The 23,266-nt window shown below is 32.6% G+C and overlaps 1 protein-coding gene across 2 annotated transcripts in view; it reads left to right on the top strand.

The window, feature by feature from the left end:
* The window catches only part of LOC115887650 (peroxidasin homolog), a 101,420-nt gene that overhangs the window by 25,753 nt on the left and 52,401 nt on the right, over positions 1-23,266 (top strand). The window contains exons 1-3 of one of the 2 annotated variants that reach the window (XM_030907114.1): positions 1,537-1,625; positions 8,851-9,212; positions 9,272-9,401. In XM_030907114.1, the coding sequence (XP_030762974.1) occupies positions 1,621-1,625; positions 8,851-9,212; positions 9,272-9,401 (497 nt within the window). In that variant the 5' untranslated portion in view covers positions 1,537-1,620. Of the gene's footprint in view, positions 1-1,536; positions 1,626-8,850; positions 9,213-9,271; positions 9,402-23,266 lie in introns of those variants that run through there. The other variant, XM_030907113.1, reaches the window with a different exon arrangement.

Genomic DNA, 23,266 nt, shown 5'->3' with positions numbered 1-23,266 from the left:
AAGATATAAAAATTATGTTATCTTTTGGTATTAAAATTTTTAGTTCAATTATTGTACTTAGACTTGAAGTATAATAAATTATGCATCAACTAGCTATAGTCACTCTGCCTCACGGTGGCTAAACCAATGATTACTTACTGAAAATAGGTTAACAAATATTTATTTAATAATATGTCCTATATTTTGACTTCCTTATGCACATATTGTACAATAAGCGAAAATTAATTTACTGCATAATAAGTACGCCAAAATAATATGTTTGGTTAATACCGGGTGCGTCTCAAAAGTGGGTCACCCCTATAACTTTTTTATTTTTCAGATAAAACGAGATTTGGTATAAATTATATATTTATTATTATATATATATATATATATATATATATATATATATATATATATATATATATATATATATATATATATATATATATATATATATATATATATATATATATATATATATATATATGATATAAATTAGGATTAAATGACGTATTCAATTGTTTTTGGTCACTTCCTGTTTCACCGGAAATAATTACAACTTTTGATTTTTAAATGGCACTCTCGGTATATTCCTATTTTATTCGATAGGAAACATAGGACACTCTGAATAGAATGACATATCATATGTCAGTTTTTGACATTTTCGCTTGAAAAAAAATCATATTTTAATTTTCAATCTACATTGCCATGACTGTGTTAAAAACACTAATTTTTAATCAAGGAGCCTTGGAAAAATAGTTTTGATCGTCTTTCGTGTCTTGTCCTGGCCGCTTAAAAGATGCCCAAATCGTATTTTTAATCATATCTCAATTTTTTCAAATGTGGCAACGGTGGCTTATTAGCATATTTGGAAAAAGCATTTTTTTACGAATAATTCGATACCACTTGGTATTTCGAGTCAAATTGTCGTTATGAACCACATGTTACAATTTCAAATAAACCATATGCGAAAATGTCACAAGTTGACATACGATATCATTCTATTCAGAGTGTCATTTTCTATCGAATAAAGTAGAAATATATCGGGGTGCTATTTAAAAATCAAAAGTTGTAGTAATTTCCAGTGAAACAAGAAATGACTACGAATCAATCCTAATAAAATTTATGTCATATACTGACATACCAAATCTCGTTTTTTTATGTGAAAAAAATAAAAAAGTTATATTGGTGAGCCACTTTCGAGACGCACCCGGTATAGTTATAGTATTTCTGTAAGTGAAAATGTATGACAGTTATAATCACAAATGTAGTAGTATAATTTTTCTCTATATTTTATTCCTGACCCCAAAATATTACCGCAACTTCTGTCTTATACGATGAAATGAAAACTTGCTCTAACCAGAAATGTTGACAAGATAAATGATGTTACATTAAAAAAACAGACATAACACACGGGTCGTACTCTTGAACCATTTGCAGAAAAAAATCTGATGCCTTCCAGCGAGATAGCAATCTTATAACTGTTTCTCTTTATAAGAATATCTTAAATAAAATGATCTTTTGGATTCTTTGCATCTTTAGTTGTGTTATATCCGTGTATATTGGCTCATCGTGGTATGGTTTTGTGTTATTTTGCTGTTCTGGTTTATGGATCTTAAGACAATATTGGAATAAAATATGGGGTATTCATTGTTTCCATATACATATATATATATATATATATATATATATATATATATATATATATATATATATATATATATATATATATATATATATATATATATATATATATATATATATATATATATATATTATCTTGATTCAATACTGTGCTAAAGAACAAGTTAGATTTTATTGCTGTTTATCTAATAAATGCAAGTATTTAATCTACATACTTACCCAAGATAACAGTTTACGTTAATGTAATTTATGCATGAATTCTTAATATTGATTTAATTAATTCTTAATTTCGTAATCAAAAACTATTTCTTACATGAATATAAAAATCTATGGAAAACAAAAATGAAAATACAAAACTACCATAACAAGTTTCCAATCAAAGTAATTAATAAAGATGTTGCTTTATTGTCTCCTGGTGGTGTAAGTAACTATTTTAAATGTCCATTTTTAACAAATATCTAAAAAAGATATTTTAAATTTGAGAAAAAAAGCTAAACATAATCATCTTATAATAAGTATAATCAATAAGCATAATCTTTTCTTAAACCATTTGCAGGATTAACCTTGGATGCATTACAAAAAATCATTACTTTATCGTTTTTTTCGATACATAACAAAAATATTTCTCTGCCATCTTTAAAGTGCCCTATAATAGTTGAGTTTTGACCCAACAAGTTCTGTTATCAAAGTAACCCTTATTTTTAACAAAGCATGTTTTTCGTAAACAAGCAATACAGGGTGTATCAAAAAACATGTTCCATTTCTCGTGGGGAGATTTTTTTTGCGTAGAAATAATATTTATTTTTTATATTAAAATATGGGTCCGATTCTACTTTGTTTCGTAGCTACAGGGGGTTAAAATCTTCATCTTTTACGAATTTATTATAACCACATTATACCAGGAACGTGTTATCACTGAAACATTTTTCTAAGAAAAATATGTGCGCTACTCACTTTTTTGTCTTGAAGTTAAAGCAACCTTTAAAGATTTTTAATGTCATTAACGTACCGAAATGTTCAGATTTTCATTATATTGATGAAATCAGATTCATACTATTAATAAATCAGGCTATGATTAACAAATCATTAATATAATAACAAAAATCATTGTCCCAATGAAACAACAGTTGATAATCAATGTTTATTAATATTATGAACAATATTTTTTTCAGTATAGTTTTAAAGTTACAGGACATTAAAACTTGAAAAAAATAGGTCTTTTGTTTATTTATCTTAAATACCATTATTTTTTATTATATCAGTGTTATTATACATTTTAATAAAATTTAGTAATGAAATAAATTAAATAAATAATATATTAATTTTATTTTAATTATATTACCTGTGATTAATAAAATTGCGTTTATCATACGATTTTGGTTTGGTTTGGTGTGTGAGTGGCGCTGATCACTAAAAGCGCTTAGAAGAAAATTATAATAAATCTAAAAAAGATGAAGATTTTAACCCCCTGTGGCTACGAAACAAAGCAGAATTGGACCTATGTTAATATGAAGTGACAACAATATGAGTGTGACAAGCTTTAAACAGAAAATTCGCACATAAAGCAGGTGTATGGCTTTGTGCTATTCTAAAATAAATATTTTTTTACGAGAGGAATCTCCACACGAGAGATGGTACATGTTTTTTGAAACAGCCTGTATACCGTATATAATATAAATATAAATTGTAGGAACGTCCAAATTTTAATGTATGCCCAAGTAGCATCTATCTGACTTGTGCAAATTTAGGTCGGGTGCTGGTGATACGACCTGTGACGTCGGTTTCCTATTAAAAGCGACGTCGTTGGATCTGAGTCGGTAAATCCAACGATCTGTCGACGTACAAAATAACAACGTACCATTTTTATTAATTTCCCAACGTCGTTCCCACGTTGGCTTGCACGACGTACATATAGTTGAACTAGCCCGACGTCTACCTGTTGTCCGAATAGGATACGTCTCACGGATAATCCCTAAAGTAACGTCCAATTATATTTTGTTGTATTTTATGTTCATATTTATAACCTAATTTACGTATCCCTATTTACGTCCATAAATACAACCCATTAAGTAGCATTTGCGACCTAAAGAACATCATGAACATAACCTAATAAAAAGTTTTTGTAAACAAACATGCCTAAAAAAACACTAAAAACGCATTTAGACATTCATCTACATTTTACAGAAAGAGGTCGAGGCTTTTGCAAAATAATAATAGTAGTAGTGATGCCTCTCTTGCCTCCACCCATAAATTATTTTTATCCGGAAGAGATGCTGCATTACACTGGTGCATCTTAATTTCATTTTTTAGCTTAGAAAACCAGCAAACCCCATCCTCCTCCCACATGTGAGGTTAGGCTTAAAAAAGTGGCTGCCCATTTTTTTAAGGAGAAAACAAAAACTAAAATATAGTTGCACAAATCCACAAATCACTGAGACGCAAAGTGAGGTTACGTGGCGTACGTTGGAATTATATACGTCATAATACGATTGCCGGTCGTCCGGTTTGATGACTTCGGTCGTGTGAGACGACTAATGTTGGAGACCCGGTCGGAATTGGTATATTGGTAGTACATATTAAGTCGGACACAGAAATCCGCCATTCTTAACACGTATCCGATTGTCAGCCATTTTAAAATCGTTTTTTGTTTTTAAAATTTATATTCACCTTTCGATTTCTAGTAGAATAATATTGATAAGGTTGAGTTTGTGGGGATCCACAGTACAGTTTTATGATTAATCCAGCTAGAAAATTAAAAAAATATTTTGCGAGTAACTTTTTTATAGATATTTTTATTTCATAAATCTACCTAATTTTGAAGGCACTCGTTGTTTTCCGGAGTATTTTAATCAGATATATAAAAAAAGTGACTTCCGTTGACAAAACTGATGTCTGGATTAATGATTCAGAATTATTATAATATGAAATTAGATAGGCACTTATAGTTATATTAGAGGAATGATTATGAATCCATTTGTAATTAGGTAGTTTGGTTAGATTTTTATATATTCTTGGTAGCGAATATGAAACCAAACGTAACGTAAGTGCTTAGCGACGAATTATAAGTGACTAAAATCCAACGTAATATGACGTTGGTAATTGGTGGAATTACATTCCCTATTAGGTCAGATACCGATGTCGAGGCGACCCGAATCTGTATTCCCCATTTAGGTGCAAATAAGGGTCGTCAGGCGGTCGAACCGACGTTGGTACCCGACGTCGGGTTTATTGAACGCGACGTTAGATAACGTCCAAATGCTACTTGGGTGATGACTTTAACATCATGTTCAACATTGATGTTATAGTACCTACTATAATTAGATTTGTTTATTTGCTTCTTTGATATTACTTACTTACAAGGCAGTTATTTTTTTTTCAATTTGATTAATGGCTTGGCATTGGTTTTGATCTTTTCATGTTTGAGTTGATAAAAAAAAATATTATTAATATGTTTAGTAAAGCCCCATAGTCACTATGGGCTGGTGGGGTTTGTTTCGCCGATTTCATCCGCCAATGCGTCGATGGGATGTGTTGTTTTTGGACAAACCATCAAAATTTTTTTCAAAAGAAATATCACAAACACAATGGATGAATTTTCTAACCAACTGACGAATCGCATCGACGAACCGCAGCATATTCGCTATGCATGGACGCATGGACGAATCAAATCAATGCATCAGCGCATAGTGGGACAGACTTGGTGTATTCGCCGCCACTGCCTGCCACCATCGGAGAATATCGTAAACAACTAGTATATACAGGGGAGTTTCCTACGATGTTCTCTATGGGTATCTCGGAAACTACTGGAGATAGAGAGTCGGTTAAAAGGGGAAAGGAATTGCAATTTTGTTAGGTCATAAATATGCGCCTTTCAGATTTTTGAAAAAGTTCATGGCTTACTAGATATTTCGAAAAAAACAAATTTCGGCTATTTTAAAAATTGTCTCTAATTCCATTATAAGCTATTTTAGAAAAAAAGTTTTCAGATAAAAGTTGTAGATAATCACATCCTTAATGATATTCTGTCCTCTGTTTTTTTCTAAAACCTGTCATTTTTGACAAATATGACACAAATATGTTGTTTTTAAATGTAAACCATAGTAGGTCATGACTTCATAAAAAGCGCCATTTTTTAAGCTTTTCAGCGATATAAGCTATAATATGTTTTTTTCGAAAAATTACTGAGTTTCTAGCCAATTCTTATCATTTTTAAACAATTTTACTTAGTTAGCCATGGAAACAAACTCAATCGCCGTTGCTCTCAGAAATATGAAGCTGTCGCATCCAAACTTTGTAAATTAAATTAAATAAAAATTGAAAATATTAATTTTTCAAACGAAGAAAAGCGTGTAAATCGCATCAATAGAGTGGCTCCAACATGACTTTCATTATGACCTCCCCCCCCCCATAATGCAGGAAATGTTAAAAATTATTTATATAATAATTATGCAAAATCAGGGATAGGAAAAGGTGGACCAATTGCATGGGCCTCCTTTATCACCATTTTAGCTTTTTTTTATGCCGTATGGTTAACAATAAGGTTTACAAAAAAATTTATGAATTAAGAGAGGCACTCGAAGTGACGATGGCGGTACGTGAGAAGTTTAATTAAGTCGACCGGTCCTTCTATGAGAATAGGTAGGAATTCATTCCTCTATGAAAATAGGTAGTTTTAAAAAGATGCAATTGAAAACAATGGCGAATTTTTTGAATATTTTCTAAAATAAATTAAAGTGTATGTATGTAGGTAGTGATATTATTTTTTAAGTTTTAATTTGTAGGTAATGTAAATTGTAAAGAACCGTTTAATAATATATTCTGACTTTTTATAAGTTTTAAATCATAACAGAATAAGAATACCATGTAATCTAAGTGAAATTAGTCAAGAAAGATACGAATTGGCTATAACTAAATTTAACTTTTCTAACATGTCTTGAAAACCATTCTCTAAAAAACGTAACATTAACCGGTCAACGTATCCTCTAAAATGTCAAGAAAAGTTGAACCAATAATCCTACTCGCTTTTCTTCATTTGAAAAATGCATATTTACAATTTTTGTTTATTTTAATTTACAAAGTTTGGATGTGACAACTTCACATTTCTGAAAGCAAAGACGATTAGACTTGTTTCCATGGCTAACTAAGTGAAATTGTTTAAAAATTATAAGAATTGGCTATAACTCAGTAATTTTTCGAAGAAAACATATTAGAGCTTATATCGCTGAAAAGTTTGAAAAATGGCGCTTTTTATGAAGTCAACTATGGTTTCCATTTAAAAAAAAACATATGTTTGTGTCATATGTCAAAAATGACAGGTTTTAGAAAAAATCGGAGAACACAAACTCATTAGGGATGTGATTATTTACAACTTTTATCTGAAAATTTTTGTCAACTTTTTCAAAAATCTGAAAGGCGCATATTTATGACCCCACAAAACTGCAATTCTTTCCCCATTTAACCAACTCTCTATCTCCAGTAGTTTCCGAGATACCCATAGAAAACATCGTAGGAAACTCACCCTGTATACAAATACACGGTTTTAAATAGCGAGTATACGAAAAATTTATTATATAATTATTCTAAAAGTGTTAGGAAGTATAATTTGCAAAAATTCTAAAAATAAAAATAAAAAAATACTTATTTTGATATCTTCAGAAGGTCTAACTTGTATTATAATTGATTATTCTTGCTAAAAAACTAACTGTGTGTGTAACTTTTTAGATGAGTTCAACTACGTATTATAATTTTAAAAGATGTTCATAAAACATTTAATCTAACATTACTATTAATATTAATCACTAGTAGACTAAAAGAAGAGTATACAATTAATATCTCAAATTATATTTTATCCTCTCATAGTATATGCCTATTTTTTTTATTATGTAACGAGCACACAAAACGTGTGCTTTTGATTATGTTACTTACCAACCGCATAAACGAGCCCTTTGTTTACTCACCTGTTTCGTCGAACTTAAATCCATTTTTGTCTTTGATCAAATCGGTGTAAAAAACTATGAAGCTATAAAAATGTTGTTTCGGGAGTGTTGAATATCCGGGAAAGTTGAGTTATTGAATTTTATTGCACCCAACAACGCCTTAATTACGCCTTCCTTTAACGCGTTCACATTTTGGCAATTTTATTAATATCTGAAATTGACAAAACACAACACGACGCCGTGTTCAAATTCATTTTCACGTATTTTTTACTACCTGAAACAGGCGTTACATCACACAAACCTCGTATTTGAGTGTTTTATAGTCTCAGTAACTGCACTAGCAAAAAACTAAAATATATACTTAAATATTATGACAAAGCCACGATTTCAATATTATTTTAATGCGATCAACATGAACTGAAACCGGGATGGCGCGGCGCGGCGCGACGGAGTGAAATACATACTAATAATTTCTGATTTCTGCCGTTGAAGCGCTGCGGTCGGAATTTCTTGAAATCAACTGAAATACACCAAGCCTATAGGACTTAGTATCGAGCTTGACAAATAAAAGTTGCATAATATATCTATAATTTTTCAACTCGCAAAAACATATTTTTTGGAATAATTAACTTGAAAATTGTAATTAACTTGCCATTTCCTTTCGCATGAACATCTGTTCAGCAAACATAATATATTTCTTGTATTTTTAACAAGAAGGTATTAAGATACAATGATCTGGTACCATTTTTGTTGTGTTCCTGAAAACCCAAATGAATAATATTTGATTAGGTACGTACTACCCGATAAAATTAGGGAAGTAGTCTTCACTCCTTATAAGGTTCTAATATTACGTAAAAGATTCTTCCTAAAGCTATAAGGAAGAGATAAAAATTGTTGATGTGTGTATCTGTCAGCTGTGTTGTAATAAATATATTGATTACAAGAAAAGTATTACGTATACTTGATATTTTTTTATATCGGTATGTGAATATAGGGGCCTTTCCATAAAGGGAATATTTTTGTTACCTTTTATTACAATTACTTTGCTTAAAAAATGTTTAATTTAAATAAAATTATTTTCAAATTGTTATATCTTTTATTGAAATATTTTAACTTCGATCGTTATTCGAAATGCGACGTCAACGACCTTTATTTATAACAACCAATATTTTGAATAACTGCACTTGAAAAAAAAATAATATTCTGCAAAAGAATATGAAAAATATTGCAAATTTTCTAAAAAATAAAATTAAAAAATATATCTAAGTGATTATTGTTTTTGTTTCAGACAGGACATATCCCCATTATGGTTAGTTATTGTCTTTCTAACATGGCCAACTATAATACCTTCGACAAAAATACTAATAACAACGGAGAATGCACAAAAAACAATCCAGAGTAATAGTAAACCTAGCTTTGAAAACGAAATCCAGAAAATCCAACCAGACGATTTGGATGCTCAGACAGAACTATTATTTGAATATGGGAAGAAATTAGGGGATACATTAACGCAAACCATCGAAAGGACATTGAATAATGACCCGAAAGCCAAAGCAGAAAGCAAAAAAAGAACAAATAATGCTATAAGCTTTGGAATAAAGTCCCTAGAAAATTTGGTAAAGGTCAAAGAACCCACTTGGTTTAAACAAGGTAACATTAAAAAAGAGTTATTAAAAAAATTAGATTACCAATTTAATATTCTTTTTAAGGTCTCTATTTGAAGGAAGACCATCCAGCAGTAAGAGTTGCTCATTTTGGTGCACCAAGAAACAAAAAGGCTGTATTGCTGGCGAGGTATGGATATGCTGCTTTGGAAGCTGCTATGAAAATTGCAGAATCGTAAGTTCCTTTAGCTTATATCACTCGTAACCTTCTTTACCACTGACAGTACGTGTTAACTATAATATTCTTTGGTACTACCACGAGTCACTTTATTGCCGACAATACCTATTCGTTCTGCAATCTATTGTATGGCAATTAATTTTAACAATTTAATAAATACACCCAAATAAGTAATTCAGTTTTTTGAACATTCCCAATGAATGAAATAGAGTATCCAGTGAGCATGTTATTCCTTCAAGGGAAATGTGTTCTAGGTGACGTTACTCAGACGTCTTTCAGAACGTAACGTAACCGTTACGTCACAAGAACGTAACAACGACGTTACATTTCCTTTAAAGGAATAAAATACTCACTGAGTATGGGTTTTATTTTCATATTGTATTTTATGTCATTACTTTTAGATTAAGATGTTAGGATGTAACAAAATATTCCTTTATTTTGTGTTAAAACATAAATATTATTTTTGAAAATGGACGTTTTAGTCATAGTTGAAATATAACACCCTGAGATATATTTCTCAATGGCAAATCGATTATATTATAGAATTATAATATATGTAGGATACATGTATATACAGGGTGAGTCTTAAATAAGTGCAAATATTCTTAGAGGTAGTATATTTCGACCCCAGAAACACGCCTATCTGAAAATTTGGAGTTTTTTTTAAAAAATGTTGGGATTTTTTTTTATTTTTAGTTGGAAAACATAATACATATCTTCATAATATGACAGCATAGGTAGTAGATTAAATTTACAAGAAAGGAAACCCAGAAAAGATCTACTGATTCTCAAAATATAAGCGAAAATCATTGTTTTTTAAATTTTTAATGTAAGATATCTAGGTTATTTTGGACTTACTTGATAAACGGTAATGAGAAAATATGTTTCTTTTATCGATATCTACCAGCCCTGAAAATATTTGCACTTTTTTAAGACTCACCCTATTTATACCGTATTAAAAACGGCGTCAGCGATGGCTATGGAATGAAGATTGCTGTCATTTTATATGTAAAATTATATGGGAAATGTCATCGATCGTCATTTCACATATATAATATATTGAATATTCATAAAAAAAATAATATGTTTTTACAAGCTTTTTAAATTAATATAGGCCTGTGTTAACAAACAGCGAGAAAAACAATAAATTTCATATTACAGATTTAACATTATTATATTACAGATTTTCAGTAACAGTTTAGCAGTCGTACGATAAGGTTGTGTTACCGTTCGTGCGTTTTGTCTACCGGTTATTGAACGTTTGTTTTGATTTGACTTGTTTTTGATTTGTTTTTGTTCCTGACCCGAAATCAACTCAAAGTTCACTGTTCGTTTAAACTTGACATTGTTTACTTGTGTTAGTTTTTTGCAACCTTAATTGAAAATTTTTCGGCGTACTTGTTTCCGCTGTGCGTGAGTTTTAGCTTGTTTATACTTCCGAATTTTATTCAGCTGTCATCGACTTTTATTAATATTATTAATCATTTACATTATTATGGCTGAATTTAAGTGGGATTCTTGTCAAAAAATCCAAAAGGACAGTTATAAGGTTCGCTGTAGTGGAGAGTGTCGAAGAAGTTTTTGTATGACCTGTACAGGACTGGATAAGGCAACAACAAAGGTGCTGTGTCAACAAAAGTACCACAATGTTAGATTTTTCTGCACTGTCTGCGATTCCCCTACATTAAAATATGTTCATGATAGAATTACACAGCTTCAAGAATGCAAGGTCCAACCAGAAATCATCGAAGCACTAGGATTCTGTTTAAAAAAAATATGGACATTTTTCCTGTCATAACTGAAATGTATGACATGCTGAGTGATCACGATTCCAAGTGGAAAATTTTACTCAAGAAAATTGACGACATATCCAGGATATCAGATACCACACAAGAATCCTTATTTAAGTCAATAAATGAGATAAAGCAGGACACCTTCAATTTATCATCAATTTTAATGGACAACCATGATGGGTCTGCTAAAGTCCAAGTTCATGACCCATCTGGGGAAGAAATGGCGAAGGAAATGGCTGACCTTAGGCAGAGCGTTAAACAAATGTCGCTCACATTGGAAAAGCTTGTTACAAGGGATAAGACCTGTACAAATCATAATATGCAGCGGAAAAAATCCATTTCAACGCAGACGGGCCCTATAGATCACCAAAATAGTACAGCTTTTATAAATTTGCCAAAAAAAATAGTTTCACCCGAAATAGTGTCATCGCAACCTCCTAAGGCCGCCATAAGAGAAGACTGGAATTATGTGGTGGTGTCCAGAATTCCACCTCCTTACACAGCGAATCAACTTGCGCACTATGTTAAAGAAAAACTAGGAACCACCGATTTCATCAGATGCTTTCCAATGCTGAAAAATAAGGACAGTTCCCATTCCGATTTCAAAATTGGAGTGCAAAAGAGGTGTCACTTGGTGCAGCTTAAGGACATAAATATGTGGCCGCCGGGAACCATAATAGATTCAACCTCAACATCCTTAAGCCAAGCTTCGTTTACTTCTTCGGTTGAACCTGCTCAAAATCTCAAAATAAACATCATTGAGAACCGCAAGCTACCTCACCTACTTGACCCACCACTGGCAACTATGCCAAGGGAGGTAAGAACTATTAAGATTGGGTCTGACAGGGAGGCTATAGCTGCTTGCAAGTCCCTGGCGATGGAAAATCCAGAAATTATTGTGCAGGGAAGTGCGAAGAGAGATGGTTTGGCAGTTATGGACCCGATGACCCCACCTATAGTACGGCTGTCTCAGGACTCAGATGCGGTAAATGGACGTTACGTGTTGGCCAGGTTGAGGGACCCCTCCATTTTGAAATCTCTTAGGCTATTCCTTGCCTATCTTCACGACCAACCATCCAGTGTGTGTTTTGAAGGACACACTAGTACCAGCATCAAATTGATGCTTGCATCAGAAGGGCTACCTAGTGACCTGGAGTCCTTGCGTAAGTTGTACTACCGCTTCCACAACGCCTATGGTATTGGTTCAACTGAAGTTGATGCAGATCTTTCAGCTTTCAGGTCATTCTTTTCTGCGGAGAGCCTTCTACGACTTCAAAAGATTAGGGAAAGTCATGGCAAATATTATTCCAGTGGCTCCCCAAATAAGAGTAAAAATTTTTAGTTGAATTGACGCGAACAGAGGATCAAGCACCCTCTGAAAAATTAAGCGATAGCAAGCTTGGTCTATTCCTTATTAATATTCAGTCCTTAAGACATAAAACAGATGAATTATATCTTTTACTAGAAGAGCTTGAATTTCCAGATATCATTGCCATAACGGAGCACTGGTTAAATTTTGATGAGCCTGTGTTTGTTAAAAATTATACCACAGTGGCCAGATTTAATAGAACAAATTTTTCTCATGGAGGTACTATGATAATGTCTTTAAACAACGACTTTTCCGAGGTAACTAGGTACAATGCCTTGTTATCTGAAAAAGTATTCGAATTTTCCATTGTCCACCATAATGCTTACGACCTTTACATTATTTGTATTTATAGAACACCTGACTCTGACGTGCAATTATTCTGTCATAATCTACTAAGCTTGCTTGAGTCCCTGCCCTTAAAAAGAAAATTAATTTTGTGTGGTGATCTTAATATTGACTTTCTTAGTGTATGTACTGCTCAGGAGTTTTTCAGTCCATTTTTGATTCTTTTGGAATAGCCATGCATGTAGGCTCACCTACCAGAATATTCAATACCAGTTCTAGTACTATAGACTATGTTGTGTCATCTTTTGATCCTAACTCCATCGCCTGCAACGTCTTTAGCTCGGGTCTCTCTGATCATGAAGCAGTTTTAACTGAATTTTCGATGAAGTCCAAAATCAAAAATGCCCATCGTAAATTATGCCGTATTTTTTCAGAAAAGAATGCTCAAAAGTTCAGCCACTTATGTAAAACAACCAACTGGGATACTAGCTCTTATGATCGGATATGATTCGGTGTCGACCCGAATTTTCTATTTTCGTAAAAACATTAACCAGTCTAGCGTTCAAATCCTTTCCTCTTAGGCCTACAAAAAATAAGCATAATAAACCTTGGACCACTAAAGGTCTACGCATATCTTCTAAAAACATGCGTTCATTTTCTCACTTAAAAAAATTCTCAGACAGTCTCTTCTTCCACAATTACCTAAAACTATACAGAAAAATTTATCATAAGACTATAAGAGCCGCTAAGGACCTTTATTATAATAGGAGAATAGTCAATTCTGGTAATGTTGCTAAAGAAACATGGTCTATTGTGAATGAGTTGAGAAACAAAGCTTTTCTTCGTCTAGCAATATCTCTACCTCACCTGAGAACCTTAACGATTACTTTGTAAATATAGCGAAAAACTTAACTAATACCATATGTCCTCCTCATGATCCACTTTCTTATCTCTCTAATGATATTGTAAACTTACACAGTTTCTTTTTTTCGCCCGTAGTTTTAGAAAAGCTTCGCAGTACAATTAATACCATCAAAAATAAATCCTCTTCTGGGACCGACGGCGACGGGCTAACTTTAAAAATGTTTTCGAATCTGCCAGAAAGCACTCTGAATCACCTAACGACTTTAATAAACATGTCGTTCCAAAATGGTATTTTTCCAAAATGTCTTAAGATGGCAATAATCATTCCTCTGCATAAAGGAGGAGACAAAGATGAAGCTTCTAACTATCGCCCAATTGCACTCCTTCCAACGCTATCTAAGATCATAGAAAGGTTGGTTAAAAGAAGGCTGGTATCTTTTCTGTTTAAGTACAAAATACTTACTGAATATCAATTTGGATTTCTAAGCAACAAGTCCACAAATGACGCTATGTTTTCCCTCCTTAATAAAGTTTATGCTTATTTACTAGACTCTTATTTTGTACGCCGTAAATGAATTATATTTTGAAAAGCAAATTTGATCTTGTAAACACTGGTCTAATGTTTGCTATTGCTATATTTACTAATGACATCGAAATGAATTTATTTAAAGGTCATTGATATTTTACTATAAACTAGCTAAATATTTTTGAATATTATTTTTATTTTTTGTTCTTTGACATTATAAACATTTATAAATGTTTATTTTAACAATAAGACTGACAATATTATTTGTATAATGTTTTGTATTATCTTTTGTTTGTTTGTTTGTGTACCTTGTTTTTTACTTTGTTTGTTAGTTTAACTTTGTCTACAAATTGAAAATTTTTTTGACAATAAAGGCATTTATTTATTTATATTTATTTTATTTAAAATTTTGCAGTAAGTAGTACAAAACAATTGAATTAAGTAACATTTTCCAAATTTTCTTCTAGTCGTTTTATCTTTCCGCAATTTATACTTATATGTATACCGGGTGCGTCTAAAAAGTGACTCACCCCTATAATTTTATTATTTTTCAGATAAATTTTTTTTTGGAATGTTTGATTTGGGCATCTTTTAACCGTCATCATCCTGAAACAATTGAATACGTCAATCAATCCTAATTTATGTCATATACAAACATACCAAAATCGTATTTTTAATCGAAAATATCAAAGATGACATATGTCATAAAGTAGAAATATATCGAGGGTGCCATTTAAAAATCAAAAGTTGTAGTAATTTCCGGTGAAAGAGGAAGTGACCAAAAACAATTGAATACGTCAATTAATCCTAATTTATGTCGTATACTAACATACCAAATTTCGTTATTTTTTCTGAAAAAAAAACAAGTTATAGGGGTGAGCCACTTTTGTGACGCACCCGGTATATAGAGTTATGAGAAATAGAATTTCAACTTCGGCAGTCTCGTTCTGGTATAAGTGATCTTTGAAAATATTAGTATTTAGTTTCAAGCAGTTGCAATATTTTTCTATAAGAATTTAAGAAAATTTTCTTTTTTTTTTTCACAATCAATTATTTCGTGCAGAATCAGTTTATGATCAGATACATTTTTGTCGGCTTCAAAATGAGGTTCAGCTAGTGTTTGAGATGCATTCCTTTGTCTTGCTCTAATGAGAAAATTCTACGATTCTGCTACCATTTTCCGTGTATTATTACACATTCAATTGGGAAAATCAAAATCACCAAAAGATTGACATATTTTCCCACTACTGTTAATAAATTAATTTAACTAATGAGGCAAACTTTTAAGCTTTTTTTTGGATAATAAGGATATCGAGATCCTCTTGAGCTTCTTGCGAATGTATATCTCAGATAATTTTAGGGTACATCAGCTATTAATAACAAATAAAAGGGTAGTAGACAAAGTGCGATTTTGAGCGGTCAGTCTAAAACTGTCAAGTTTGCTAGCTCAAAATTTATAAAAACAAGAATTATAGAAAGAAAGGTTATTTACAAAAAGTTGATAGCTTTTTTTTAATAATGTAATAAGTAAAATACCACGAACAAATCAAATTTGTATTTTTTTATTTTATTCTGTTTAAGATTTTTCCACGAAAATGAATTCGCAAATGCCAGTTTCGAATAGAGCACCCAAAAAACATATAGAATGGAAGAAATTATAACTATCCCAAAGCTTTCGTGTAAAGGATTTTTTGAGCATAATTTCAGTAAACTATAATAGGATACGTCTAGGATATATGTAGTACTGTTTATAATGTTTAATCGAATATTCTTCCCTATGTGGTGTGGTAATTGGTAATATTTTAATGTGGAAATTGATAGTACCGATTAATTATTGATCTGGTCATTCGTTACTCTTTGTTTAGATTACTGTTTTTAAATATTTTATTTGCCGTCGTGGCGCCCCTCGTATAAGGCGCCCCGGGCGGCCGCCCGGGTCGCCCGGCCCTTCCGCCGGCCCTGATTCGACCATTGTAAATACCCGACAAATTCCGCAAGGCCGACGAGGTCGATGTTTTTCACTGATAAGAAAGAAAAATGTTTGTTTAGATAATTTTCGAGATATTTTTTCTTTCTGAATGCACATTTTAAAGTATTTTATATTCTTTGTCCGCTTGATCTATTACACTGGTTGCACGTATCGAAGTTTTGTTTCTTGTAGTTTTAAAACATTTTCTTGTTTCTTTGTAGTTGTAATGTAAAATTAGATTAATTTATTAAATTTGATTATAATGTTTAGTGTAGACTAACAGAAGAGAGATTTTAGTAGTGTTTTTATATTTTATTTTGAAGTTAAGTAGTAGGTGAAGGGGTAATTTGGTTAATTTTTCTTTATGTTTGATTAATTAATAAGTTTGATAATTTGTTTAGTGTAGAATACAAGAAGTAGTTTGTGTAGTGTTCTTGTAAGAGATTATATTCATTAATTTTGTAGTTGAGTAGAAGGTGAAGGTATTTGGGTATTTTTTTCTTTTTGTTTTTCTCCTAATAATTGTAGTGGTTCTTTTAAATAGTGTGATAGATACATTATAATCTTCGTTCAACTTCGTTTAAAAGTTCGTTATCATATAATTTTGGTTTTCTGGTAGTTGAATATACGAAAAAAATCTGATCAAATTTATTTTAAATTAAATTAATCTAGTCTTATTAATCAAATTAAACTAGTCAAATAATATTAATTGCAATCAATTATTAAAAAAATATTAATTATTTTGAAAAATAACTTTTGAAATAGAGTATTATTGATAAAATTTAGCCAATTTTTTTTACCCAGTAGCATATTTCAATATTATCTCATTCATCTATCATTTATCACTGTATAATAACTTTTTTGTGGCAGAAAAATATACCAGTTAGTTTCAAAATATTATTTCTTTTCAAATGTCACAAAAGTATTAATTTTTGCGACGTGATTGACAATATAAAAAAGTCATTTTAACGCCTAGGCATAAAAGTAAAGCACTTTTACGCCGAACAAAGCGCCGAAGCATAAAAGTATGAAAATATATTATTAAAATGACATAAGTTAATAAATTCAACGAGCCGTAACCATAGTTTCTCGATATATAATTACTCATGGTACATAGAAAACTTGAAAACAAGGTATGATCGATAGCGACTCCAATTTCGTTCAGTTTGCGCATATCACCTGTGACGTCATATGCCATACAAAAAAATATCCATATTGTTCAATTGCCACTAATAAAAAAAACCTAAAATAGGGAAGAATTAGGACATAATCCCAGGCCATAACACATAATAATTACACAATACATAATTAGGACAATAAAGTTATGTAAAATCATCGAGCTTGACATTTGAAAACTTATGACACATTATACACATTTATTATGTGTCATCTGTTTGAAAATTTGAAATTGGCGCGTGGAGCTTGCCGACCAATAGTGCCGTTTATCACCTGTGACGTGGTGACCAACCTGCGCAATATCATACCTTGTTTTCTTTGTATCATGATAATTACTTATAAGGTATGAGTTTTAAATCTTTTTATATTATTTGGAACGTTTGAAATTGTTTAAAAAATTATTTGTGGTGTTTGAAAAAATGCTCTATTCGGAGTAAAAATGATTTTTTGTGCTTCGGCTGTATGTCAAACGTACAGTCTCGCCACGAAAAGTGTCATTTTTACTCCTAATAAATCAATACACTAGAAAGTTTTATAGTTTAACGGGCTTTGTGAGTTAAAACATAATGATATTTTCAGTTTCTATAATTCTTGATCGAAAATAAACGGCGTCAGCGATGGCTATGAAATGAAGATCACTGTCATTTTATATGTAAATTTATAAGGGAAACGTCGTCGATCGTCATTTCCCAGCCAACTGGACGCCGTTTTTTTTTCATAATATGGTACAAAGTTAAAGCAAACTTGACTCTGATTTGTTTTACGCTGAGAAAGATTTATTTCGTGTAATAAAGATTTAAATGGTGTATTAAGTACATAATATTTATTTAAATGTCAAATAATATTATTGAAGCAAGTGCCAAGTTTTATTTTTAATTAAGAAAAAAATTAATCAAGAATGTATAAAAGTTTTGTTTTTAAAAAATATTATCGTAAATTCGTAAAACCTCAATTTAGTATAAAATGATCTAAGAATGAAATAAAATTTTATAGCCCTGTGTCAAATCGAAATAAAGTAAGTGTATGTAACTTTTTTTAAATATTAATAATTACCAGTAATTAGCATTAATGTACCAACATATTGAAATAATATTTTTTTTGTTAATACGGTTTAGAATCCTTAAAATAACAACAAAAATAATCGAAAATCAACAATCAAAGAATAGTTTTGTTTAAATTTCTTAATAAGCTGAGCCCGATTATAGTTCGCAAAAATCCGAGCTATATTATTACATTACTCTGAGGGAAATACTGCTAATAATCGATATTTTTGACTCCCCTCCACATGCTTCATTCCTTTAAAGCTTCACGATTTGTTCACCAGAGGCAGCACATTTTATCGCGAGGTTGGGCAACTTTAAGAATATTTAACAAGGCTAGTAGTAAAGATACTTACATTTTAGATCCAAATGTTACCTTTATAATAAACATTACATTATTAATATTTTTTTTTTGTAAAATCCATAAATCAGTAATGACGTAGACTTACAAAGAATATAAGAAAATATTATTGACGTATTTCCCGACTCATAAGCTGAATTCTGTATTTTTTATACAATTTTTATCGACAATTTTTTTCTATTGATCTAGCGTGGTATAAATTTAAATGAGCCTGTTTCAATCGAGAATCTAATTTTTCGCTTATTAACTTGCTTTGGATAATCAGTTAAAGAATAAAAATAAATAGAAATTCCAAATTTAATTTCGTTTTACATAATTTTGTACTGCGTTCTAATCATAGATTTATGAAGTTAAAGATGTAGCAAAGACCACTGCGCATCCTGCCAGTTTCCCACTCCAGGATTCCAAGCGCTCGGACCAATGAATAACATTTATTTGAATAACGCGCCGACTGGGGCCGATGAGCTGTCAACCGACTCTATTTTCTGCCATTTTCGTAAAATACTATGCAATATATGTCGATAATTAAAATTGTTATTTGTTATAATAACCCTAGATATATAAATATTTAAACCATCGTTCTTACAATTTAAGAAATTTTATTTTACCTGAGAATGTATTCTTTAATATTTTGGTATATGGTTCCGTTTTTTTGTATATGTATCGAGAGTTGGTATTTCCTTGTTTAACTAAAAGGCGTGCACATGTTACTTATTATGATTAGATTCTAGAACAGTCATCAACAATCAATGGCTTCCTCCCCGTAGATGTTTCGGGGTCACAAACAGTTCCACTTGTTCTCTCTTTCAGAACTCTATAAATCATAGCTTCATCAACTCCCTTAATACTTGAACATTTCGTTACTAGACTTCTCACAGTAGCCGAGGAATCTTGATGCACTAAGAAATCTTGAACATTTAAAAGTATAGTTTTCGCTCTTAAATCAAGAATAACATATTATATCTTGCTTGGAATAAATATCTCCATGTTTGCAAATCAACACCGCAAAGTAGATACAGAGATACTGAATGCACGTAATAAAAGCGTAATAAAAAGCGAACAATTTTTGCTGCAATCTATTGTCAAAAAAAATTCAGCTGATGGAATTTTTAAAACCCTATGTGTTATGATGCTTTATTTACCAGCTCTGCTCGCTGTGCTATCAAGCATTTAAAAACAGACTGTAGTAGACGTTTAATTATTGAACAAGAAATATATATAATATAGCAAAATATTTATATATGAAGTAAATTTTCAATTCTACAGGGTGGGTCAAATTCGACGCTTTTAAAGGGAAACCACCCTTTTCTATAGGAGATAGACGAAAGCTAATATCGGTGTCAGGAGCTCAATTTTTATCAAAAACATGATGATGGAAACATTGATATCTGTTACCGTTTATGAGATACGGGGTGTTTTTCAAAACTGTGCATTTCTAACAAATTGCTGTAATTTTTTTGCTATAGAAAATTTTGTATTTTTGTGAAAACATTTCCAAAGCACTTTTTTAAGTAGAATTTAATGATTTAAGTATATTTTTTTTAATTAATAATTTAAGAGTGATCAACAGAAAAATTGATTTTTTATTTGGGACACCGTGTGTATTTTTATTTAAGTGAAAAGAACTTAAAATTACCTTTCCAAACATATAGCACACTTGATATTTTGTTACAGTCCCCTTCGAAATACAAAATTATTATATTATATAAGTTCGCCACTTTTAAATAGTAGGCTTTGGACCCCATATTGATGATCTGCCCCTAATGGAACTCGAAAACATATTTTTCCATTAAGACAAGGCACCGCTTCAGAACGCCGAAGTTATCAGCAAATTTTTGTAGCAAATTTCGAGAATAGAATAGCTTACCAAGATCCCAGCCGTTGGCCGTCGAGGCCGCCGGACTTAGTGCCTGTTATCCTTAGTGAATTTTTATCTTTGCGAAAGAATAAAGGTTCTTATTTTTAAATTGCCCGTATAATCTAGACAAAAATTAGATTCTCATGTCTTTGCTATTAATTTTTGTTGTTATTAGATATGGTTTAAATGGGGTGTTGATGTTGTTAAATATAGTTTAAATTGTTATAAAATTCTGCATCTCTCATTGCCAATATAATTTTTTGTTTTAATTGCTGCTCACAGGTAGAATTTTTTTTGCATTACAGCCGGCGTCATTCAAAACCTACTTATTCAAAGTGGGCGACTTTTTAAAAACTCTGATTTTTTATTTTCTTGGGATTTAGGTTCGGAAAAACTCTAATTAAGTTTTCATTAGGTTTTTTATATTGTTAAGTTTTTTGTCGGTTCCGTGTGGATAGAAAGTCACAATTTATTTAAACACTATTTATTTAACACTAATTAACAAAAACAATAACGATAAAAGACTTATAGAACTATTTACAAACGATTTATAACTAAGAATTTATTTTGAATTTTAGCGCGTCAACTGTATATTTATAACTGCCCTCTCTAGGCCACAGCCGCCGGCTTTTATACCTACAGCAAAAGAAATCTAGAATAGTCCATAGATCGTTAGGTGCATAGAGAAGGTTTTCGAATGTTCTCGTATGTACTAGTCCATTCCAGTGGGACTCGATTCTTCTCGAACGAATGAATCATTACGGTGTCTATTCTTTAATGCGATGTTAAGGTCATCTGAGGGCGGAACATATAGTTAGGTTAGGTCGAGTCCACACGGGTCCGCAACACTGCCCCCTTCTTAGGTACATGCTCGTCCCGAGATGTACACGGTGAATGAAGGTATTTGCAAAGCTGGCCCCTGGTACATTGAGAAGTCTGGTAGAAATAGCAGTCTACAGTTTTCTCTCCCAATCTCAACTCTTGGTTTTAGCAGCAAACGAGGATCTCGATTCCCGTAAATCTGAACAAGACTTCAATCATGTTCCGGATTGTACGCCAACTCAAACCATCGAGTCCACATGCCAGCTTCGGAATGGCTAATCGTGTAAGGTTGTTGTTTAGCAGGGCTTCTCTCAGTTCAATCAGGGTCTTCCATAGATTGAGATAAGTCGGCTTACTTGGGAACCATTCCTTGGTGACAAGGTAGAAAATGTGCCTTGCTTGACCATGTTCATTGTCGGTTAGCCTCAAGACGCTTCCAACCTCTGGACCCTGTCGGCGTAGTTCTCCGACACACCCAAACTTCTCATTGAACGTCGCAGCGATTCCTCTGGACATCCGCAAATCTCGGGCCACACAATGAGCGAGCGAATAATCAGGAGGCACGGAAAAGAGGTCCCGTTGATCTTCTTTGGTTACACCATAGCGAGCCTTCTCACTGCTGTTGTATCGGGCCATGAAATTGTCAAAGGACATCTCCGAATCAGGGGGATCAAAGCTGCAGGTTCTCACGGTCCCAGCACGATCTTCTATTTCGCCTTGGTAGGGACTCAAACGGTTGAAATGAACTATCCTCGGTTTTCCTTTTGGCAATTTTCTGATACGGTATACGACGTCATTAATCCTATCCATGACTTCGTATGGCCCTTCCCACGAGGATTGTAGCTTCGAAGATAACCCACGACGTCTCTGCGGGTTGTATAGCCACACCAACTTCCCTGGTTGGTATCCTCCATGCTCAGCTTGAATGTCGTAGTGTTCCTTCATTCGGTCACTAGCACTTTGAATATTTAGGCGACCTCGCTGATGGATGTCGTTCATTCTTTGACGTAGTGTGTGGACATAATCTTCTCCGGCGACTTCTTCTCCCGGTCGGCAACCAAATTTCAGATCACAGGGTAGGCGCACTTCCCGTCCCATAACGATGCTGGCTGGAGTTTGCCCTGTAGATTCTTGGACGGATGAACGGTAGGCCAACAGGAACAGGTGAAGAAATTTGTCCCAGTCTCTTTGGTGGTCAGAGACTACTTTGGCCAGATAACGGTTGATAGTTCTGTTCATGCTTTCAACCATCCCATCGGATTGTGGATGTAGAGCAGTCGTCCTGGTCTTGCGGATGTTCAGGACTTCACAGACGCCTTGGAACAGATTGGACTCAAAGTTTCTTCCCTGATCTGAATGAAGCTCCATGGGAACACCAAACCTGCAGATCCATTCTTTAACAAGGGCATCAGCAATCGTGGACGCTTCTTGATTTGGCAACGCGTAGGCCTCGCTTCATTTGCTGAAGTAATCCATTACTACCACAATGTATTTGTTGCCATCGTTCGTCTCCGGGAAAGGACCAGCCACGTCGATCGCTATTCGTTCGAAGGGACTGCCAACATTGTACTGGCGCATAGGGGCTTTACCACGCTTTTGTGGCCCATTGATGGCTGCGCAAATGTCACATGGATCTCGTCAGGTTCAGAAATGTCACCAGGCCCTCACATCTCCTTTGCAGTTCACCCAGTAGAACCGTTCACGCAGTTTGCCAAGTGTCTTGGTAACACCAAGATGTCCACCGCTGGTTCCATTGTGAACTTCCTCTAAGACTTCTGGGACCCTCTTCTTTGGAATGA

This window comes from Sitophilus oryzae, unplaced genomic scaffold, assembly GCF_002938485.1.
Source record: "Sitophilus oryzae breed Bouriz unplaced genomic scaffold, Soryzae_2.0 scaffold_578_pilon_pilon, whole genome shotgun sequence".
NCBI classification, from domain to species: Eukaryota; Metazoa; Arthropoda; class Insecta; order Coleoptera; family Curculionidae; genus Sitophilus; species Sitophilus oryzae.
Note: the sequence above shows the minus strand (reverse complement) of the source record. Positions and strands in the feature narration are given on the sequence as shown.